This window comes from Tachypleus tridentatus, chromosome 8 (genome assembly GCF_004210375.1).
Source record: "Tachypleus tridentatus isolate NWPU-2018 chromosome 8, ASM421037v1, whole genome shotgun sequence".
Taxonomy (NCBI): domain Eukaryota; kingdom Metazoa; phylum Arthropoda; class Merostomata; order Xiphosura; family Limulidae; genus Tachypleus; species Tachypleus tridentatus.
Genome location: NC_134832.1, coordinates 142,539,965 through 142,559,738, shown reverse-complemented (window position 1 = coordinate 142,559,738; position 19,774 = coordinate 142,539,965). Strand labels below are relative to the sequence as shown.

The window sequence follows — 19,774 nt, the reverse complement described above, 5'->3', positions numbered from 1 at the left end:
CTTGTCTAGGTACACAATTTTAGAAATTAAAATTCCGTTTTTGATTTCTAGCGGACATTTTGGTCGTACCTTTGTAACATAACACAAAGTAATTGAATTTTGACACCATAGTTTATTGACAAAAATATCATTTTATGAGTGGAAATCAATGACAATTACATTTCTATAAAATATTATGTAAAGTTCTGTGAAATGTTTGAGCATTAACATTAAAAACTTTGATTCATTCTTCAATTCTCATGAAATTATTTCCCCCCTCCCAAAACTTATATAAATGGCTGGCCTTCACTACTGCCCACCAAAACTTATTCTACAGGTCAACCACCATGTTTGAAAAGTACAACTTTTTCAAACAGAGTCTAGCTTATCTTTTTAAAATACTATGTTTATGCTCCTCTACCAAATTGCTTTCAGAATATAGCAGTACAAAAATCAGGCCTACACCCTATCAGTCCTCCAAATAATATTGTAAATTTCAATAAGGTCTCCTCTTATCCTTTCTTTTCTACAAGAGAAAATAAGTTAAAAGATATTAATCCATTCTTGTATGATAATCTCTTTATCCAGAAATTATCTTAGAACCCCTTTTCTAAACCATTTCTAATAATTAAATATTCATTCTCAGATGAGTATAATTATACAGAATATTCTGACTCATGCCTAACCAATGATTTGTACAGAGATAATTACTTCCTGAATCAGCATGTTCATAGATTTACAATTTTAATGGCTTTTTACCACTAGCAACAGAAAACTGGTTGATGGATTGAGTGTCTTATCTACCATTATTTAAGATACCTTTCTAGTCATGTTATTGAATTGGTTCCAATCTACATTAAAGGTATCATACAAGCTATGACAAGTCAAATATATTACATTGCACTAATTACAATAAAAGGCCATTAATAAGAATATTGTACTCCCATTCAACCACTCTACAATCTAATTAATTCTTGATGACAAGAAACCTACTTGATATAAAAATGTATCTCAGAACGGCTAACCCGAAGATGACATAGGAGGGCCAAAACGTCGTTCTCTGTTTATCAATAACAGTGTTAGTACCCATACCAGTGGTTCTGAGATAACATTTCTAATCGAATTAACTCACAAATTCCTACCAATGCAGTCTTTGAATAAACTACATCTACACTTGTATTATGTTTGTATCTGGACCTTTAAAGGCAAATCAAAGAGTTGATGTTCAAATTAACCAAGGGTAGCCATTGTTTTGTATCATTGTCCTAGACTGAAATAAACCAGGTACCTATTTAGTCAATACTAAAGACATAAGATCATGTAGTCTGTGTGCACATCTATACAGTTATCCAAGTGTTTGACAAGTATGTTACAGAGACATTGATCAAGAATGTCCATATGCACAGGTGCTGATCTAATGACATTTATCATACTAGAGAGTCAGTTCTTTCAGTAAACATCCAAATTAATTATCTGAATCTGTTATCATTGGTTTTATTGGATGAGCTGAATAAGTTGAAATGGTTTTTGTTACCACATTGTTCTCATGAGTTAATCTCTAAATTACTAGTAAACAGAATCGTTTAAGTAACATATATTTTGCTTTGATGTGGTTTCAGTTAAGCTTTATTGCAACTTTGTATCTTTCACTAACACTTTCACAATTTGTCCTTGTACAGTTTGCATTATGCAAGTTGAGTTTCAACAGTAATAACATAACTGATTGAAAAGAACTTTTATAACTAAATAAATTGTTATATTCATATCATAAGCTTTTGAAGTTGAGTGTTATTTCCTTTTGTTATTTCATAAGTAAAATTGCAAGTAAATCATTACAAATTCCAACTTTCTGGTCCCACTTTGTAAATGCCCTTTATATTGTCAAATATTTGTTTTAGTGTTTTAAATTCAGTATTTTTCTAAATTGTTATGTAGATATTACGTTTATAAATGACCAACACAATTTCATGGCTCAATAATTTGACAGTATATATACGTATTTTTCCTTTTTACCATGTCATCAAATGTGCATTACTATACTTTTTCCTCAAGGTGAAATTGTTTTCATTTTGTAAAAGTACCTTTTTTTTGGTTCAGTCTCCTATTCTAGTTTGTTATTTTCTTTTAAAGGTCCCAAATGTTAAACATTTTAAACAACATAGAAATGACCAATCAGTTTCTTGTGAGCCTAATGTGATTCTTTAAATACTTTCAGTAATGTTTGCTGCCATTTTTGAAAGTTGTGATTCTACTGAGTTTCAGTAGCGTTTGGAATAAATGCAGTGTTCTATATGTTCATATGTTCCGTGATTCTTTATAAAAACGTTATATTAGTTGCGTGCTGACAAGTTAAATGGTGATAAAAAAACTGACTTACCAATGTATGTTAACACTCCAGGTTCCTTCGAATTAAAGAGATACGTAATAGCTATTGACATGTCAAAAAGTTTTGATTCAAAGAGTCTCAATAACCAGGATTCTCTTGGTGGTGGATTTTTTGAAAGTATAATGGGAATTTCAGTAGTGTTTGACCACATTGAAGACTGTGGTACAGCAGCCTGACGATTATCATCTATCTTTATCTTTCTTTCTACATCATCTTTTGTCCTTGCAGTGTCAGATTCAGTTTCCAAGGAAACAGCACTCACCTCACAATCTAACTGAAAAGATTCACAACCTAAACACAGTTCAGAAGAGCTGTTGGTTCTATGCTCAGAACCCAAGGAAGAAATGTCAAAAGTGGCTGTTCTGGTGGTTCTGTCACCATCATCAGAGTTAAATATGCCACTGTCATCAGAAGCTAGGCTGGTCCTGTCAGTGTCTTTAGTTCCTCCACCAAGAGGAGCAGAGTTTTGAGAGCAGGGACAATATGGAGAAGAGGGAGAGATAGAAAGGTTATAATTTAGAAGTAACTTAGATTTCACTAATGTGGATAATTCAGACCCACTTTCTGGAATTCCCTGAAGCACAGAGTCTAGACTACGGTTTCGATGATGCATCTGGATAGTATTCTGAAACTGCCTGAAGTCCAAGCTGCGGTTCCGTTGGTGAGAAGAATGCTGACAGGTCTTACCTGGAGAACAAGTTCTGTGCACACCTACCTCAAGTGTCGGCTGAAGTCTCTTTACATGGTAACCAAGATATCCTTCAGCCATGGCTGAAAAAGTGATTTTTGATGCTTATTATACAGGACATCAGTGGTTCTAAGAATGGTTTAATGGTCTCTACAGAACCATATCATTTTGTATCTCCCCAATGCTAGAAGTAAAAGAAAGTACATATTAGAAATTTATGACAGTTCCTTAAAGCCACTGTATGGTTATATTAACTTTATATAGTTATAGGCAACTTAACAAATAACAAAGAAGTCTGGAAATGTAAAAATTTGACTTTTATAGCCTAAATTGAATACATGTAGAGGTACTTATCTATACTCCACCACCACTTGTTATTTATGAGTTATATATCTATATACATGCAGATATGGGTGCACAATATGTGTACACACTGGATTCCAGATTGTTTTAACAGTGAGGGCATACAGGCTACAGTAGTAGTATTTATGGATATTTGAATATAAAAGTATTTCCACCTATACGCAACTTTGACCTTAGAAAATCAAAAACATTCCCTTTTTTTAAATTACACATTATGTAACTTTTAAAACATAACAAATATAGTTACTGGATTGAACTAACCAATGAATATTTCATAGTTTTAGAAGCTTCTTATAAGACAAGTATTTACAAATAAAATACATAATCCATTGCATAAATTAAAGATGTTTGAAATCTGTTATATAATAATCTTTAACTTAAGAAACCAAAAATATATTTATTCTAAAATATTATATGTAAAAACCTTTAACAACTTGGATGTTCAGATTACTATTTCATTACAAAATATGTTATTTTTAATACCTTGCAGCAAACACTCAAGAGTAGACTAGCACCAAAACATTAACATAAGGAACTTTTATGATGACAGAAAAAGATTGTAGACATAGTATTAAGTAGGTTAAGCATACAGGACTAACAACAACCACAAGGTTAATATACAAAAGTGATATATAAACTGCTTGGATCGCTGGCTTCACACACTTGTTTATATGCAGATTATGTAAAGAAAAATAAATGTATGTTAGTAATGGATTATTTCTTTAAGAGAGATAATAAAAAATACTAAAAACAGTCATATATACAGAGACAACTCATTTAACAGAAATAATATTTATTTTGGTAAACTAGTATATGTCATGCTTAAATTCACACAAAAGTGAACTATGATACTTTTAACTACACTTACTAAAACTATGACTTTAAGATGTTTCCAGCCTACCAGAGTATTAAAAATTATTTATTAGCTGACTATTTGACCCAATAGAAAATGATACATTAGACTGATAAGTATCTATTTTTATCAGCTTAACACAAAAATACCAATTGATAATGTAGTTGATACTATGTAGATTGATATATTACAATGTATTTAACTTTTAGTATACCTTCAACCTGTTTTATACATTATGCTGTATCATTGTTGTTGTAAGAACAGTGATGTGACAGTTTCTATACATACATAACATCACCTTGGAGAATGATCATTCTAGTGTACCAAGTAACACACAGACTGAGTGAATTTAGAAACTAATCATTTTATTTTTCATTTAAACAAATAGGAAACTCAAAACATTGATTAATATATCTTCTGTTTTTATTTAAATAAACTTTTTATGATTCTCCTTCTGTGTCCACAAATATATAACATTATAATGTGACTATGACAACACAGAGTAGACAGTTACTCTGATAAAAGTGGCCCAAAGAAGCAACTTATCTTCCACACTAAGAACTGTTACTATCTTAGATAGAGCTCCAGTTTCACAGAACATTGTAAATATACTACAACAAGAAAGCTAACAGTTTTATGTAAAATAACACATTCACATTCTAGTTTAACATTTCACAGAAAAAAACTTTAAAGTATTAAAGTATTCTTGTACAAAAACATGCACAGTAATACATTAACAAGCCTGAATTCTAATTCCTATCACAAGAAACTGTTTTTTCAGGAAAAATAAATCACAACTAGCAAGTAGCATATTTCATGTTCTATTCATCAAATACACAACATAATAAGCATGGTGTGGTTCATGTCCTAAAAATCTAATATTCAAAGTTACATGTAGGTCACTAAGTTACCTTAGACCAAGATATGGAAGTATAGCTATTTAGTTCTGGTCTGGTAGAGCAATTCAACTAGAAGTAGTTCTGGTTTAGCTCTTCGTAAAAAGTACAAATGCATCATCTCATTTAAGAACAAAAGAAAATACTGGAATATATACTAATACAGAAATTAATATATTACAGTAGCATTAGTAACGCATACTGATAAGTATTTTTCCTGTTCTTCCATCAGGTTTATTATAAAGCTCACCCAAAATGTATGATCGTGATTAAATCTTAAACATCTATTTATGTACATTGTTATTTAAACTGTTCAGTTATTCGTACACATAACACGATACTACTACTTTTACGCCGTGTAAAAGGCTACGTTTTTTTAAAACGAAGCATTTTACATACTTTAGTCAAATATCTTGCTAATGATCAAGTACTAGCTTGGGTTATCGTATTTCATATCAAATTAACATGGTAATCATAAAATGAAAATAATGAATTTGTAGTTCCATCATAATCTGTTTACAACTTGAAGATAAGCTATTAAATTAGTAAATTAATAATAATATATTTCTTTTGTTTCTTCTTTTCTTTTGGAAGCACGTTTCTCTGCTTTTTCATCCATAATTTATATACAGAAAATAAGACCACAAGGTATTTTCACTAGAACACTTAGTTACCAGACACTCGTTACTCCAACTTGCTCAATTCAAGCGCCAGTCATAACACAAAAGATAGCCCGCCGTCGCTGATCAATATTTTAAATGTCTCAGTCAGTGACCTCACTACGTTAGCGAAATTACATAATACGATCCATAGTTTTGCATTAATACGATACGTACTTCTAGCCACAGTCAGTGGACATCTCTTCCTTACAATTCTATGTTCTCATCCGATAAATACTTTTTATCAGTTTAGGTCATTTATTTGATGAAAATAAATAAATAAAATGAAAGCAGATACAAGGCCCAAATTTTGTGAACTGTGACGTTTATATCTTACAAAAACAAAGTTAACGAAATGATTTATTTTCTACATAAAATTAAAAAAAAATCTATTTATCATATACATTACCTCACGATCCGGTCTGTGCAATAAGTGTACAACCGATATTTAAATGTTCCTATGACAACATGTTCCTGGCCCGTGGTAATTTGTAAACTATTTGATCACAGTACATAGGGAATCAGTTCTTTTAACTTGCAACATAAAAATTCCGGAATTGAAATAACACAAATTCTAAATAATGCTTATTATTATTGCTCCAGCTGCGATATGAATGTATATCTCTCGGTACTTATTTCTAATGCACGTGCACTACGGAACTTCCGGCAGTAAAGTGCATAAAGGCATTTTTTACTTCTACATTAGAACACGCCCTATAAGGTCTTTTGCTGCCCTCTAGGGGAAAACTAGTATATGTGAGAAAATGTAATATATCATATTTTCTGTCAGGACACAGCTATTTCATCATCATGGTATACCAACCTAATTAAGCCAACTTTGATATATTTTTAGAATATTAAACACGATTTTGAAAACACAGTTTTTAAAATGTACGGAAATTCTTTAAACTACATAACCAAAATAATTAAAAATACTATTTGAACTACTTAGTGGAACTTTATTAGAAACAAGATCTTTTGTTGTTTTTTAATTTTAAGAAAACGTGAACTCATGATAAAAAAAGGACACCGTCCCCAAATTCTCCTCATTACCTGCCTTTCTTTTATATGTTCACGTTTCCTACAAATTAAAAAACAACTCTCTTTTAAATAAAACGTTTACCCTCAAATTTAGTTTAGACTAATATACAGATCTAGCCTCCGCATTAAAACTAATTCCAATACAAAGGTCAAGTACCTACAAGTTTACATACTGGTTTTTTGTAGTACTGACAGAGTGTGATCTCTCCAAGCGGTGAGCTTGAGGCTCGTAATACTATAAATTGGGTTTTAATACCCCACTGTATGTCTAAAAGATAAACCCTTTGTATAGTATGCGCTTAACAACAAATAAACACAGAATTTATAACAAAAAAATGGTTTACTATGTATTCATTGAAACGAGAAGAAATGACGAGCAGAAAATAATTTTTATCTACTGTGGATTGTATTTTTTTGTTAATGTTGTTGTTTTCGTTTCTTTATTTATTTTGTTACTTAAAAAGCTCTCTTTACATATTCATCCTAAATTTGGCTGGTAGAATAAAAGGAAAGCGGTGGGCACAGCAGATAGCCCGATGTGGCTTTGCTACAAGAAAAACACAAACACACACACACAAAAACATACAAATAAACTAATCGAATTCTCAAAACTAGAATGTATGGGCTAGTTTATTCATCACACTCATTACTCAGAAGAAAACACCGCTTGACCGATGCGTTATTCCATGATGAACAGTAAAACAGCGGCAGCTACAACAAATATTTTGACACATCTTGTTGCAGTTTGAGCTTGCAATCATAAAACTTTACATGGGAATTTATATTTATAATCTACACAATCTACTCCAACCTGAAAAAAAAAAATGATATTATGCCAGTACCTCAAAAATTTCCCCCGATGGTACAACTACATGTCTGCAGACTTACAACGCCAGTAACTAGTTTTCGGTACGTAGAGCACGGCCCTGGATGGCCAGGTCGGGTAAGCCGTGCGACTCCTAATCTGAGGGTCGCGGGTTCGCATCCCCGTTACACCAAACTTGCTCGCCCTTTCAGCCGTGGGGGCGTTATAATGTGACGGTCAATTTCACTATTCGTTGGTAAAAGAGTGGCCCAAGAGTTGGCGGTAGGTGGTGATGACTAGCTACCTTCCCTCTAGTCTTACACTGCTAACTTAGGAACGTCTAGCGCAGATAGCCCTCGAGTAGCTTTGCACGAAATTCAAAAACAAACAAACCTCGAGCACAGGTAGCCTATTGTGTAACCTTGCGCTTAATTACATACACACAAATAAAATTAGAATATTTTTAATTTCATAAGTATTTAACCCTTTTGCTTCGGCAACCTTAAATCAATTTAGGTGCAAAATATTAGTTTGAAAGGTAAAAAAAAAGTAATGCAATGGTCTTTGTCTCTATGTAATCAAAATGGTTTAAGCTGACTTCAGAGTAAATGTATCTATTCAAGCCTAAGCTCACATAGTGATATGACAAACCAACCATGAAGACCAAGGAACCTTTCAAATAAGTCAGGGATAAAGTGGTAAAGAAGTACACATAAGGATTCCTTATCATAGCAGTGTTAGACTAGAGGGAAGGCAGCTAATCATCACCATCCACCGCTATCTCTTGGGCTGCCCTTTTACCAATGAATAGTGGAATTGACTGTCACGTTATAACGTCCCAACGGCTGAAAGGGCGAGCATGTTTGGTGCGACTGGGATTCAAACTCACGGCCCTCAAATTACGAGTCGAACGTCTTAACTCATTTGGCTATGCCACGCTATTTATGTTGACCAACTAAGCAGTAAAAGCTGGTCTTTTGTAGGTAAATCTCCTTGAAAAGGGGAATGACCTCATACCAACATTTTAACCAAAACAGGGTACCCATTTTCAAATAATTTCTCTGCTAGTAGTGATTTGAAGAGAAATGAAGTTAAATTGTTTCGAAAAACTCTAATGCTAACTCACCGTTGAAGTGCAATTTTAGTGTTTCAATCGTTTCCCAAACCAGCCACTAATATATTTGTGTGGTTGACTCCTAATTTTAGGGTTAAAATTCAATTTTCGCAATTTATGACTGCCAAAATTCGTGTAGAATAAATCTGAATTCATATCTTGTGTTGAAAGTAAACTAAATTTTTTAGTTAACAAATCATTACACTTATACTAATTTTAACGTGCAGTGCAAAAATACCTCCCAAATAAACTATCTAATATTAAAACTGTGAACTACCCCGAGCTAACATTTAAGTTCAAAATTTTTATTCTAAACAAATCAATTATTATAAGAAAGATGATTAATGTTTATGTGTACGCGCAAGAGGAACTTTTAACACTAGTCAAAAAAAACGAATCAACTTCTCCCAGGATCTATAGTCTTGTTGCAGATTATTTAGTACTCAGTCCAGGTAGTACAGCTCCATCTCTAATTTCGAACTACCACAACCCTTTGTTCTCTTTGTTAATATACAAACCAATGTGTGAAAATCATGTAAAACACCGAATTATTACTTTAATTAAGTCTTTTGTTTCAAAGCTCTCGAGTCTTTTATATTGATTTTCAACATAATTTTTCCTAATTAATCTCAATATAAAACTATGCACTATATTGTCTAAGTGTTTCTTTCTCTTTCACCGTTGTTGGAGATAATCCGCGATATAGAAGACTAATGCATTTCCTCATGGGCAATATCCTCTGTTGTGAACTTAGCTTTCTTTGCCTATCCAAGTCTTATCAGCACAGTTTTGGAGTCTGTTTTATATTGTGAGGTAAACAGAATCAAAACCCTGCAGATATATGGTATACTGTCAAGTTTTTTTGTAATGATTATGATACGAAGATCTTGGCGTTTGCTTTTTACTTTCTTAAATATGCAATTATACTCCGTCTAATACGTTAGTACCGAAGTAACACTTTACAGTACTTCTCTTCTTTTACTGTCAGTTTTAAGTGACGAGATAATTGGGTTTCACACATTTCAATCTTGCAAAACTGTTTTCTAGGCTACTACTGACAATTTAGATCCTTTAACTAAGGATGTGTATTTGTCATTTTTTATACAGTAGTTTCACTAAATAAAACTTTACAAACAATTTAGAAAGAAAACTTTATTCCACAAAAATCAGTACCAGTCATAACAATATTGTTTATTAACATTAATTACATTTAAAGTATATCCCTGCTAGGATAATACAGTAATTGAACTGAACCTACATTGGTAAAGGTTTTAATTTTACGATATTTACTGTATAGTGAAACATTTGTTTTGAAACTTATTTACATGTGTAGATGGCGTTAAAAATATCTGCTGTAATCAAATTCTGATTAAATGTTAAACATTAATTAAAATTTGTTTATGCGTTTGATGGTAAATAATTATACTTACAAAAATACACACATACATAAAACGAATACCAAACTTCAATCAACTTGCAAAATAGACTTGAAAAGTACTGAACGTGTAATACATCCACGATATGCACTCGTAGGTAAGATGTCATTGTGTCGTTTATTAGGCTTAACTCTTCAATCTAAGTATAAAAATATAGTGATAATGTCCAGGAGTTAAAACAAAATTTGTGTTTGTAAGTCACTTTGACCTGTTTTTTTTATACAAGTTATATAAACTTGAAAGCAAAGAAAATTAAAGAAGTTTGGGCATGTATTATGATTGTGTAATGCATTATCAGAATAGGAATAGAGTATGAAATACGCTACTTACCTCTAAAGTTAAATGACCCAAACTGTTTTATGCCATTGTTCTATTATTAAGTATTAAAAATATACGTTCATCCTTTTGATTCCTTAAGCCTATCATTGTTAAATTCAAAGTTCAAGACAACACAGTAGGCTCTTTTAAGAAATAAGCGCACAAAACAGTTCACAATATCTTCTTTTTTTTTGTAGTTATAATATAGTAACTCGCATGTTTGTTGTGATTCACAAAGCTGAGGGGCGGCCTTAGTCATTTTGGAGCTTCGGATAGCGAGACCCCATAATGATAAAAAAAAAAAAACAACAACAAAAACTTAGTGGATAAAGACATAACGGGAGCACTTCCATGTGTGGGGCCCATGGCCAATTGCTCAATATGCAAGTATGCCTATAATACAATAAACTGTTATGCTTCTCAGTAGTATCGAAACCCAATTTTAAGCATCGTAAGCCTTTAGACTTTCTACTGAACTCCTTCAGGGGCATAGTATATTGTGAACTAATATGAAAATATACCCCTAATCATTCTGAACTGACAAAATATGTAGATAAAAAGCAAAGACATCTTTCACTACAGGATGCCATATTTATATCATATTGTACATGCATATTTTTTCAAAGTGATAAAGAATTATAATTAATTTCTCCAGAGGTAAAGTAATCAAAATGTTAAATATAAATCAAACGAAGTGGCAAATTTTGTGAGACGCAGGGTGGATGTTGTGTGTTTTCTATGGATATCTTTCTCTCTGCCTTAACCTAAAATTCTATTTACGGTCTTGAACTTGAATCATTTTGTCTCAAACATTTGAAAAGGCCATTGTAATTAAATATTGAAATAAATATTAACTGATTATGCATTCTCAACACATGCTTCATAACAGCTTACATTGACGGTTTACATATAAAATGCTACTTGTGATGTATGACGTCATGTTACATAATAATAAATCAACCAATAACGAATTATCTGAATAAATGTTCACACCTGTAATATATGATCAGACGATATTGAGAAGAGCAGTACGTTTTTGTGCATTTTCTATTACTATAATCATAAGCATGTAGTTCAACCCTTAAATAGAAATTTCTGTGAAACATTTTTTGCACTATGCAAGACACTTATTAGACTTTTTATGTAACAAACATTTCTTTGTAGGTAGTGCCAGATGAAGACGATCGCAGGGCCTAGGCACCTTCTGTTAGTAGGTCCTACAAGCTATACAAGTTTTGGTTTGTTTTGAATTTAGCGCAAAGCTACCCCGAGGGCTATTTGTGCTAGCTGTCCTAATTTTGCAGTGTAAGACTAGAGGGAAGGCAGCTTGTCATCACCAACCATTAAGCTACTCTTTTACCAACGAATAGTGGGATTTATCATAACATTATAATGCTCCCATGGCTGAAAGGGTGAGCATGTTTGATGTGACGGGGATTCGAATCCGTGACTCTCGGATTAGGAGTCGAGTTCCTTAACCACCTGGTTTGAACCTGCGGACCCTCGGATTAGGAGTTGAGTTCCTTAACAACCTGGTCATGCCAGGCTACCCTACAATTTAAACCAAATATTAACTTTTAAGGAAACTTTTCATGGACCACAGTTTCTGTAGGCTCTAAGCACTTTGCCTAATGAATAATCAGGCCCTTATAGTAAGGCCCCATCAATGGCACAGTGATATGTCTGCAAACTTATATCCGTGGTAAGTAGAGCAGAGATAGCCCATCGTGCAGCTTTGTTCTTATTTACAAATAATCAGTCAATCAACCTATTGTAGGATTTCTTTAAATGCATGTGCTGTATGGTTAGATAAACTCAAGAAACAGAAAACGAGTAAAATAGTTATGTATATTATACACGTATGACAGACTATCTCAACTCAGGAGTCAACAGCAAGGACAGACTGGTTGGGTAAACCAACATAATATAGTTCATCTGGTTTGATTAGCATTAACTGAGATTTGTTGGGTAAACCAACACAAATGTTTTCCAGATTTTGATAACAATGTAATGTAATTCAGATGTGTGTGTATGTTAAAACGATTAAGGTGGATTAACCAACAACACATTTTGTACTTTAACACAAGAATTTAGTACCAGGTTCACAGGTATGATACAGTTTGAACTTAGCATATTGGTATTAATCACATGGAACAAATTTAATCAGTATAAAACAGTTAAGCATGGCTAGTTACATTAACCAGCTGAGACTGAAACCAGATTATTTAAAATCAAACTGTTTGAAAGCATAACAGAAAATGTTAGAGGTTAACAAGAATAATATAATTTATACTGGGTTGATTGTTAACCAGACTCCCATGATAAATTAAGAGTTCAAAGTAGAAATAGTCAATATTAATTGTACTTCTAAAAAAATGGTTTAATCTAGAGAACATAGAACAGACCAGGCTGAAAGTTTACTGGGAATTATGAATATGAAATATACTTAGAAAGCAGTGCAAGTCTGTGAAAGTTCATGAAAAGCATTTCATGTCACACAAAATGCACCTTGTAAAAAAACAAAAAAACAACAAGAAGAAATTCCACAAGTTGTGTTCAATATATACAATCAAAACAATATATCTGCAGATATATTTGATATGAATTACCTTAATGAAAAATACAAAAATTTGTTTTGAGAAAAAAATCATTCCCAAACTGTTTACATAAACTTTCCAAAATAAAGCAATGGTATTAGATTAGAATTCGACAAAAACAAAAAACAAATTCCAAATTTTGTTCTTTAAATCCACATACTCTTTAGTAATTATAATATTGTTATTCGTTCACAAATAGTATGAAATCTGTTACTACAAAATGTGGACTTCATCTACTGATGCATGTTTTTGTAACAGTACAGTAACATAGGAAGCAGGGTGAACCCATTTTGTAATCTGTCCCATTAAAATTGTATCAAAATTAGGAAAATTTCTTGAGGAAAAGCATGAAAATGCACAACATTTAAACCAGGAAACAAGAACCTTGGGCACACCCACTGTTAATTTGCCTCGCACATCTCTCCTCAATGTTTATTTTTCACACTTTTTTTGTTTCAATGAAGTGCAAGTTTCAACATGGTTAAAATATAAAAGTTTTTAAATAAAACAGTACAAAAAATGGGAAATTGCTCAAAGATTTATTTTTGTTCCAAAGATGTGGTTTAAAGAACATTAGAGCACATTCCTATAATCAGGAGTTCAATGCAAGACAATAAGAAAGTTTGTCCCAAAGTAATCAGAGAACTTCACTATTGTTTAATTCAAAATATTCCTCAAAATAAATGCAAAAATACAAGGTGCACTCAGAGTTTCAATCAATAACAAAAAATTTGTAAACAGTTACAAAAAAAATAATTGGTCTACACAGAAAAGGTGCAAAAACAAAGCATAACATTTAGCGTGTGATGCAATCTTTAACTCGGCAGGATATATCACAAGAGGTAAAAGAATAAATGGTACAATCTGTTCAGAGACAAAAAGAAAAAAATGGAGTTTTACAGAAAAGTTTTGTATGTAAAGATACACTTGAAAAGGAATGAGGATGTTTTAACATTGCACAAATGGGTTGTAATGTCAAAACTGATCGTATCATGAAGGTGCAGTATCACATCTTGGTTCATCACACAGCACCTTAGGAACAATATCTAATTGACCCTTGCTTTAAACTACAACAATATAAACGTACTGTCTAGCTTAATACAAAGTTCTTGGAGAAGGAAAGAGCTGACAATATAAATGTTATGAAATGATCAACTTGGATTCCAGGTGTTAATTCAACTGCAAATCTACAAGATCAGTTAGTCATTAACAGAATTTATAATTTAACATAATATATCCATGTTCAAAAGTTTATTTTTCCTTGTCCACATTTTATTGTTAATAGCTAATGTAATATTTGCTACTGTAACAGTAAATACCAAACATTACTATAAGGGGTGGAATGTTTGTATTTCAATCTTGGATTATACTTTAATACAGTCTGTATGTACTGTCTGTTTAATATTCATGCATCACAGAGATGGAATTTATGTCCTGTTTATATCATGCATTATTCCTCACATTGAGATCTAACTTGTCTCTACTGTGCTTTCATCTTTCTACCATAAGCCATTTTGCCTGTATTATGTCTCTATTGTTCTGTCAAACACATGCATCATACATTTGCAGAGAAGATAGAATGGTTATGGGTACACTATTACATGCTTTCTGAAACAAACATGTGTTCCATTAAATTTACAATTTTCTATGTACATTATGTAAGCTGTTGAGTATTATACATCAGTATGAAAATGTATGGCATGTTCACACTGTACCATTAAATTAAATTATATATTACACAGTCCCCAAGTTTTTTATATCTTTATTTTAAAAAGACATTTCAAACTAGTGCTCTTCATCATGTCATACAGCTGAATGTCATCTTTCTTGAAAGTGATATATAAAAACTTGCAAACTGTTTAAAATATTCTTTAATTTCAATACTTGTACAGTTAAGTATATTTTGTTTTTACACTGTAATGATTATCCCTGTACAACAGCTGAACTTTCTACATCTTGTCTACACTGTGCTACTGACGGTTATAAGCTATACATTAAGAAGTAACTTTGGAATAGACATCACTTTGGTAAAACAAAATGAAACGTCTTTGACAAATATTAAACTTACTGTTATAAGAGTTGAGATGTTTGCAGGTAATAAATTCTCAAGCTATCAGTTACTTTCAGTATTGAAAAAAAAGTTATTACTCATCATAATTAGTAAAATATATTATGTAACCAGATTTTCTGGTCAGATGAAAGTTTCATATAAAAATGCTTCTTTACAAACATGTATAAATTAAAAGATATAAAGCTTATGATTACCCCTGAAGGAATTATAAAAATGTCTCTTCAACCATGAATGCTTCTGTAACTGTGTGTTTACAGATTGTGGCTTTAAACAAAAGTCAGTGTCTGAACAAACAATACGTATTCAAATTGTACTTTAACAGTTTAAAAAATTAACTTATTGATATTAATCGTAATAATACTTACAAATAAGTTAAACTTCAGTTGTTGGTAATTGTTGTCAGTTATACAGTATAATTTAAACAATTTCTTAAGCTATCTGTTATAAGCTTCTTGTATAATAGAAAACAAAAACTTTAGTTTTACTATACATAAGTATACTTGTGGTATACAGACTAAGTTGTTTTTGTTAACATACGAAAAACAGCTGATGAAGTATAAACAAGAACTAAACAATTAATAAACCTTCAAAAAACAAACAAACAAAACAGTGGAATCTTTAAGCAGTTTAGGAAAATATGAAGCTTCTATTATATCTTCACTTTGGAACATTATTTAAGACTAATTAACATAATTTTATATATATTTAAATTTTATATACATATCAATAACAATGGAAATTCATATATATATAAAACAACACACTACATTTAAATTTCTGCTCTACAAGACTAATTTCAATTTTATTATTCATGTGTAACTTACATGCTATATAATTGTTAGTATCTGTAATGACTGAAAGCAACATAAAACAATTTCTTTAAATATTATCCTCTGACTGTTGTATACATATTTTACTAATAATTTGTTTCTTAGCAAGGAAAGTTTGTTTCAAACATTAATACTAAAATATGTATGCTGAACAATAATTATAATCCATTGTTGTTTCTTAATTATATATCTGAAGTTTACTTTTAATATTATTCAATTTTACAAATAAACTATCGTGTTTCAAGACGTTATTAATAACATTTCCTTAATTTTTAATTTTGTACTTTTGTATTTAAAGGTATTTAAGGATATTTAAAAAGAAAAATATATGCATATATATCTGGTACAAAATAGATTCTGTAGCACAAGACTATACAAATATATATATATATATCTATATACACACATACACACACGCACATGCATACACAAAATGAAATATAACATAAACCATTTTTTTTTGTATAATTTGAATTTTCATTAACAAGGTAACAAGATTTAATTAATTCAAAAACTTGGATAAATGATTTAAGAAAAATACAACAACATCTTAATTTAAATCTATGATAAATCCAAATGACTTGTTTAGTTCTGAAACCGTAAAGAAACATACAATTAGTTAACAATATATTTTGCCAATTTAAATGTTAAAGATAAAAAGAGTATAGAAAATGAAACATCCCTTTAATCAATGCATCTGCCATAAATCCTCATTGAAAACATGGCCATAAAAATGCAATGCTAAGAAATAAGTATTTTACTGGAAGCATTACATTTTTAAGGACATTTTTATCATTTATCTTTTACCAACACAAAGATATGTGTATCTAAAGGAGCAGAGAAATGCTACTAAATCTACTTGTACTTGTGGTTTAAGTAGACATTATCTGATAAGCAGTTAAATAATTCATTACTTATAAATCAATGCCTTTTGTTTATATACCAGAAAGTCTATTCCAATACATCATCATAAAGTTTATTTTAATAATGATATATATACTATTTTATATATATATATATATATATATATGTATCACATCTAGTCATTGAACATGGACTTTATATCAAACTGTCAACAGCTCATGAAGAGGCAACACTTCTGCTTCAACTTTTTCCACCTTTTAAACCAAGTGATGCATTTTTCAAATCTTCAGACTTTGCAAAATCAATCTGAGCATAAAACAAAGGAATATCTTTTCCAGATTCAGAAGCAGGGGTTTGACTAGCTGTGTTTCGTGATGACAGAATCTTTTCCCTTTCTAAATCAGCTGGTGCTAAATCTAGTAATGCATAGTTGATTTTCAATCCCAGACTTTTCTCGATTGGTTGATGACTTTCAAGGAGACAGAGATCATTAGATTTGCTGGTTTCAACTGAACTAACTTGTCGTCTGATTAGTGGAAAGGATTTTGATGGGCCTGTAAAACTCATGCTGTGTGTCAAAGTTGGTACATGAGAAATACTGCTACCAGCATCAGGTTGTAGTGAACTAACTGCAGAACTGTTGGTGGGATGCAAAGAGGAACTTGATAACGATGTTTGATTCAAGAAATTAGATGGCACTGGAAATGAACTTTTCCTTTGGGGCAAAGGCTTGGTTGTTACATGTTCAGGTTTTCTTAATGAAATAGCACTTTGTTTTGTTGGTGTTGTATATGTAGGTTCATTGTTAGAACAGGATTTACTAATATTTTCATTTTTCAGCCTGATATATTCATTACTACTCCCAGTGACAGGTGAATCATCTCTATTACAGTTAGAAAAAGAACAACTGTTTATAGAAGGAGTTACAGGAGAGAGGCACGAGTTTGGAAAGTTTGTTTTCTCTGGACTGGAAAACTCTCTTGAAGATAAAAGAACATAATCCCCTCCTTTTCCTTGTACAGTATTGTTATTAGAAGACTTGGAAACTTGAATACATTTAGCAGGCTGCTTTGAATTCTCATTAATATGAGAACAAACCTGCTGAGATGCTGAAAACAATGAATTATCCAATGCTAGGCCTAATGACTGCAGGTTTTTTTGTGGTCAGATTCAGCATTTTTCTTCTGTGTTGGTAGTTCAGTGTTTACAACCGATTGATAAAATTCAGTGCTCTTACTCTGTGCAAGAAATTTTGAGTTACTTGATTTTGAGGTTGGTGAAAATGAATTGTATTTTACATCATTATTTTGTTGTGATTTGGAACTTTTTGAGAAACCCCATAGATTAACTTTATTTTGATATACAAAATTTGAATTGTTGTTTTCACAATCATGCATTTTATCATTTCCACAGCAGCTCTTATCTTTAGTTATGTACATCATCTGATACAAGTTATCATCCGTTAAAGCTTCCTGTCCATTCATTGCCAAATATTCCGAGTTGCTTTTAAAAGATTTTAAGCCTTGGTATAATGGTTGGTTTGTTGATCCTGTATAAGCATTTTCTTTAGACATGGATATGTAATCTGAAGTTTGCCAACAGCCATGTTTCATGTTTAGGTAGTCACTGGAAAGTTTCTGACTAGTTGGTGAAGTACTAGCATCGATGCTAACACTGATATCTGTAAGTGTGCCAGAAGTTTGTGCCTTACGGTCAGTTTCAGAAATATGAGTTTTTTTGCCATTGAACACAGTCAATGTTTCCCTCTTTTTCAAAGATTTTCTCAATTTGGAAAGAGAAAAAGGAAGAACAACATTTTCATGTTTTTTAGCAAGTTTTAGAAGTAAACAAAGAGGTGTTGGACCTCGTGATGATGATTGCACATGACGGTTCTTGTCATCGTCAGCTTTTGTAGCTGAAGCATTTTGTGTATAATCCATCTCCATCAGATTTTCATCATTTTTATTATTCTCACCTGATCCGTTCTTCTGCACAGCTTTTGTTAGCAGTGTAGGTGTGCTTTGAGATTTTTTGAGTGTTTTACATGTTCCAAATTGCGCTGTACATGAAAAGTTGTTTTGAATTTCCACACTTGGATTGGAACAACTCCTTTGTAACTATAATAAAGAGAAAATTATTCTACATCATACTTCTTTTACAGCTTAATAAAGTTTATTTGCATAGCACAAACAAGTATTTGGATTAAATTATTAAAACCTGGGTCTTGGAAGTTATCTCTGTTCGAAATTTTGTAATGCTGAAAAATAACATCCACTTTTATCTCCAAGATTACTGTACAAAAGCTTACTCAAGATTATGGTTACCTGTTTTGTGTTGGTCTATTCAAACTGCTATCTTGTTTTCAGTTAGAAAGTGGGACAAATGATTACATTGACTCTTAATTAATGCTTTCATTACTTATGAATTGTAACTGGATTATTCTGAGATTAACAATGGATTCTTAGTCTTACTGAAAAACAGCAAATTAAAAGTTTATTGGACATATATTCAAGTTCCATTAAAGGACTGGAATGAATATTTTACAATATTCCCACTTAAGAATAGTTTCACTTGATTATGTAGAAAAATAAATAATATTTCGTTGTTTTCTATTAACACTAGCTAAATGTTTCAACAGTAGCAACTACTTCTGATCACTATAAAGCAACAGAAACCAAGAATTGAATTACAATCTCTTACAGGCAAAGACTAGTATTTTCTTTTTAATAAACATACATTCCAGTAATTTCTGAACAATTTCTTAAGGGCCTTGTACTATTTCTGTTTATAGATAAAATCATGGCTTGTTTACCCACAATATTGCAACAGGCCTATTTGTTATGTTTATTCAATCCTTTATCTGTATTTAAGAGA

The 19,774-nt window shown here is 31.6% G+C and overlaps 2 protein-coding genes and 1 long non-coding RNA gene across 6 annotated transcripts in view; 1 reads left to right on the top strand and 2 right to left on the bottom strand.

The window, feature by feature from the left end:
• Positions 1-6,503, bottom strand: part of LOC143223641 (phosphatidylinositol 4-kinase beta-like) — a 42,921-nt gene extending 36,418 nt beyond the window's left edge. Inside the window, exons 1-2 of one of the 2 annotated variants that reach the window (XM_076451844.1) lie at positions 6,234-6,503; positions 2,357-3,237 (exon numbers count right to left, since the gene is read on the bottom strand). In XM_076451844.1, the coding sequence (XP_076307959.1) occupies positions 2,357-3,134 (778 nt within the window). In that variant the 5' untranslated portion in view covers positions 3,135-3,237; positions 6,234-6,503. The remainder of the gene's footprint in view (positions 1-2,356; positions 3,238-6,233) is intronic. The other variant, XM_076451845.1, reaches the window with a different exon arrangement.
• A 3,677-nt stretch (positions 6,504-10,180) lies between these two features.
• LOC143223640 (uncharacterized) lies at positions 10,181-15,655 on the top strand. Its single transcript, XR_013012988.1, has 2 exons — positions 10,181-10,317; positions 11,703-15,655. It is a non-coding gene; the product is annotated as an uncharacterized LOC143223640 (long non-coding RNA).
• Positions 12,607-19,774, bottom strand: part of LOC143223638 (uncharacterized) — a 71,780-nt gene continuing 64,612 nt past the window's right edge. For all 3 annotated transcript variants that reach the window (XM_076451841.1, XM_076451842.1, XM_076451843.1), the window contains exon 12: positions 12,607-19,017. In XM_076451841.1, the coding sequence (XP_076307956.1) occupies positions 18,040-19,017 (978 nt within the window). In that variant the 3' untranslated portion in view covers positions 12,607-18,039. The remainder of the gene's footprint in view (positions 19,018-19,774) is intronic.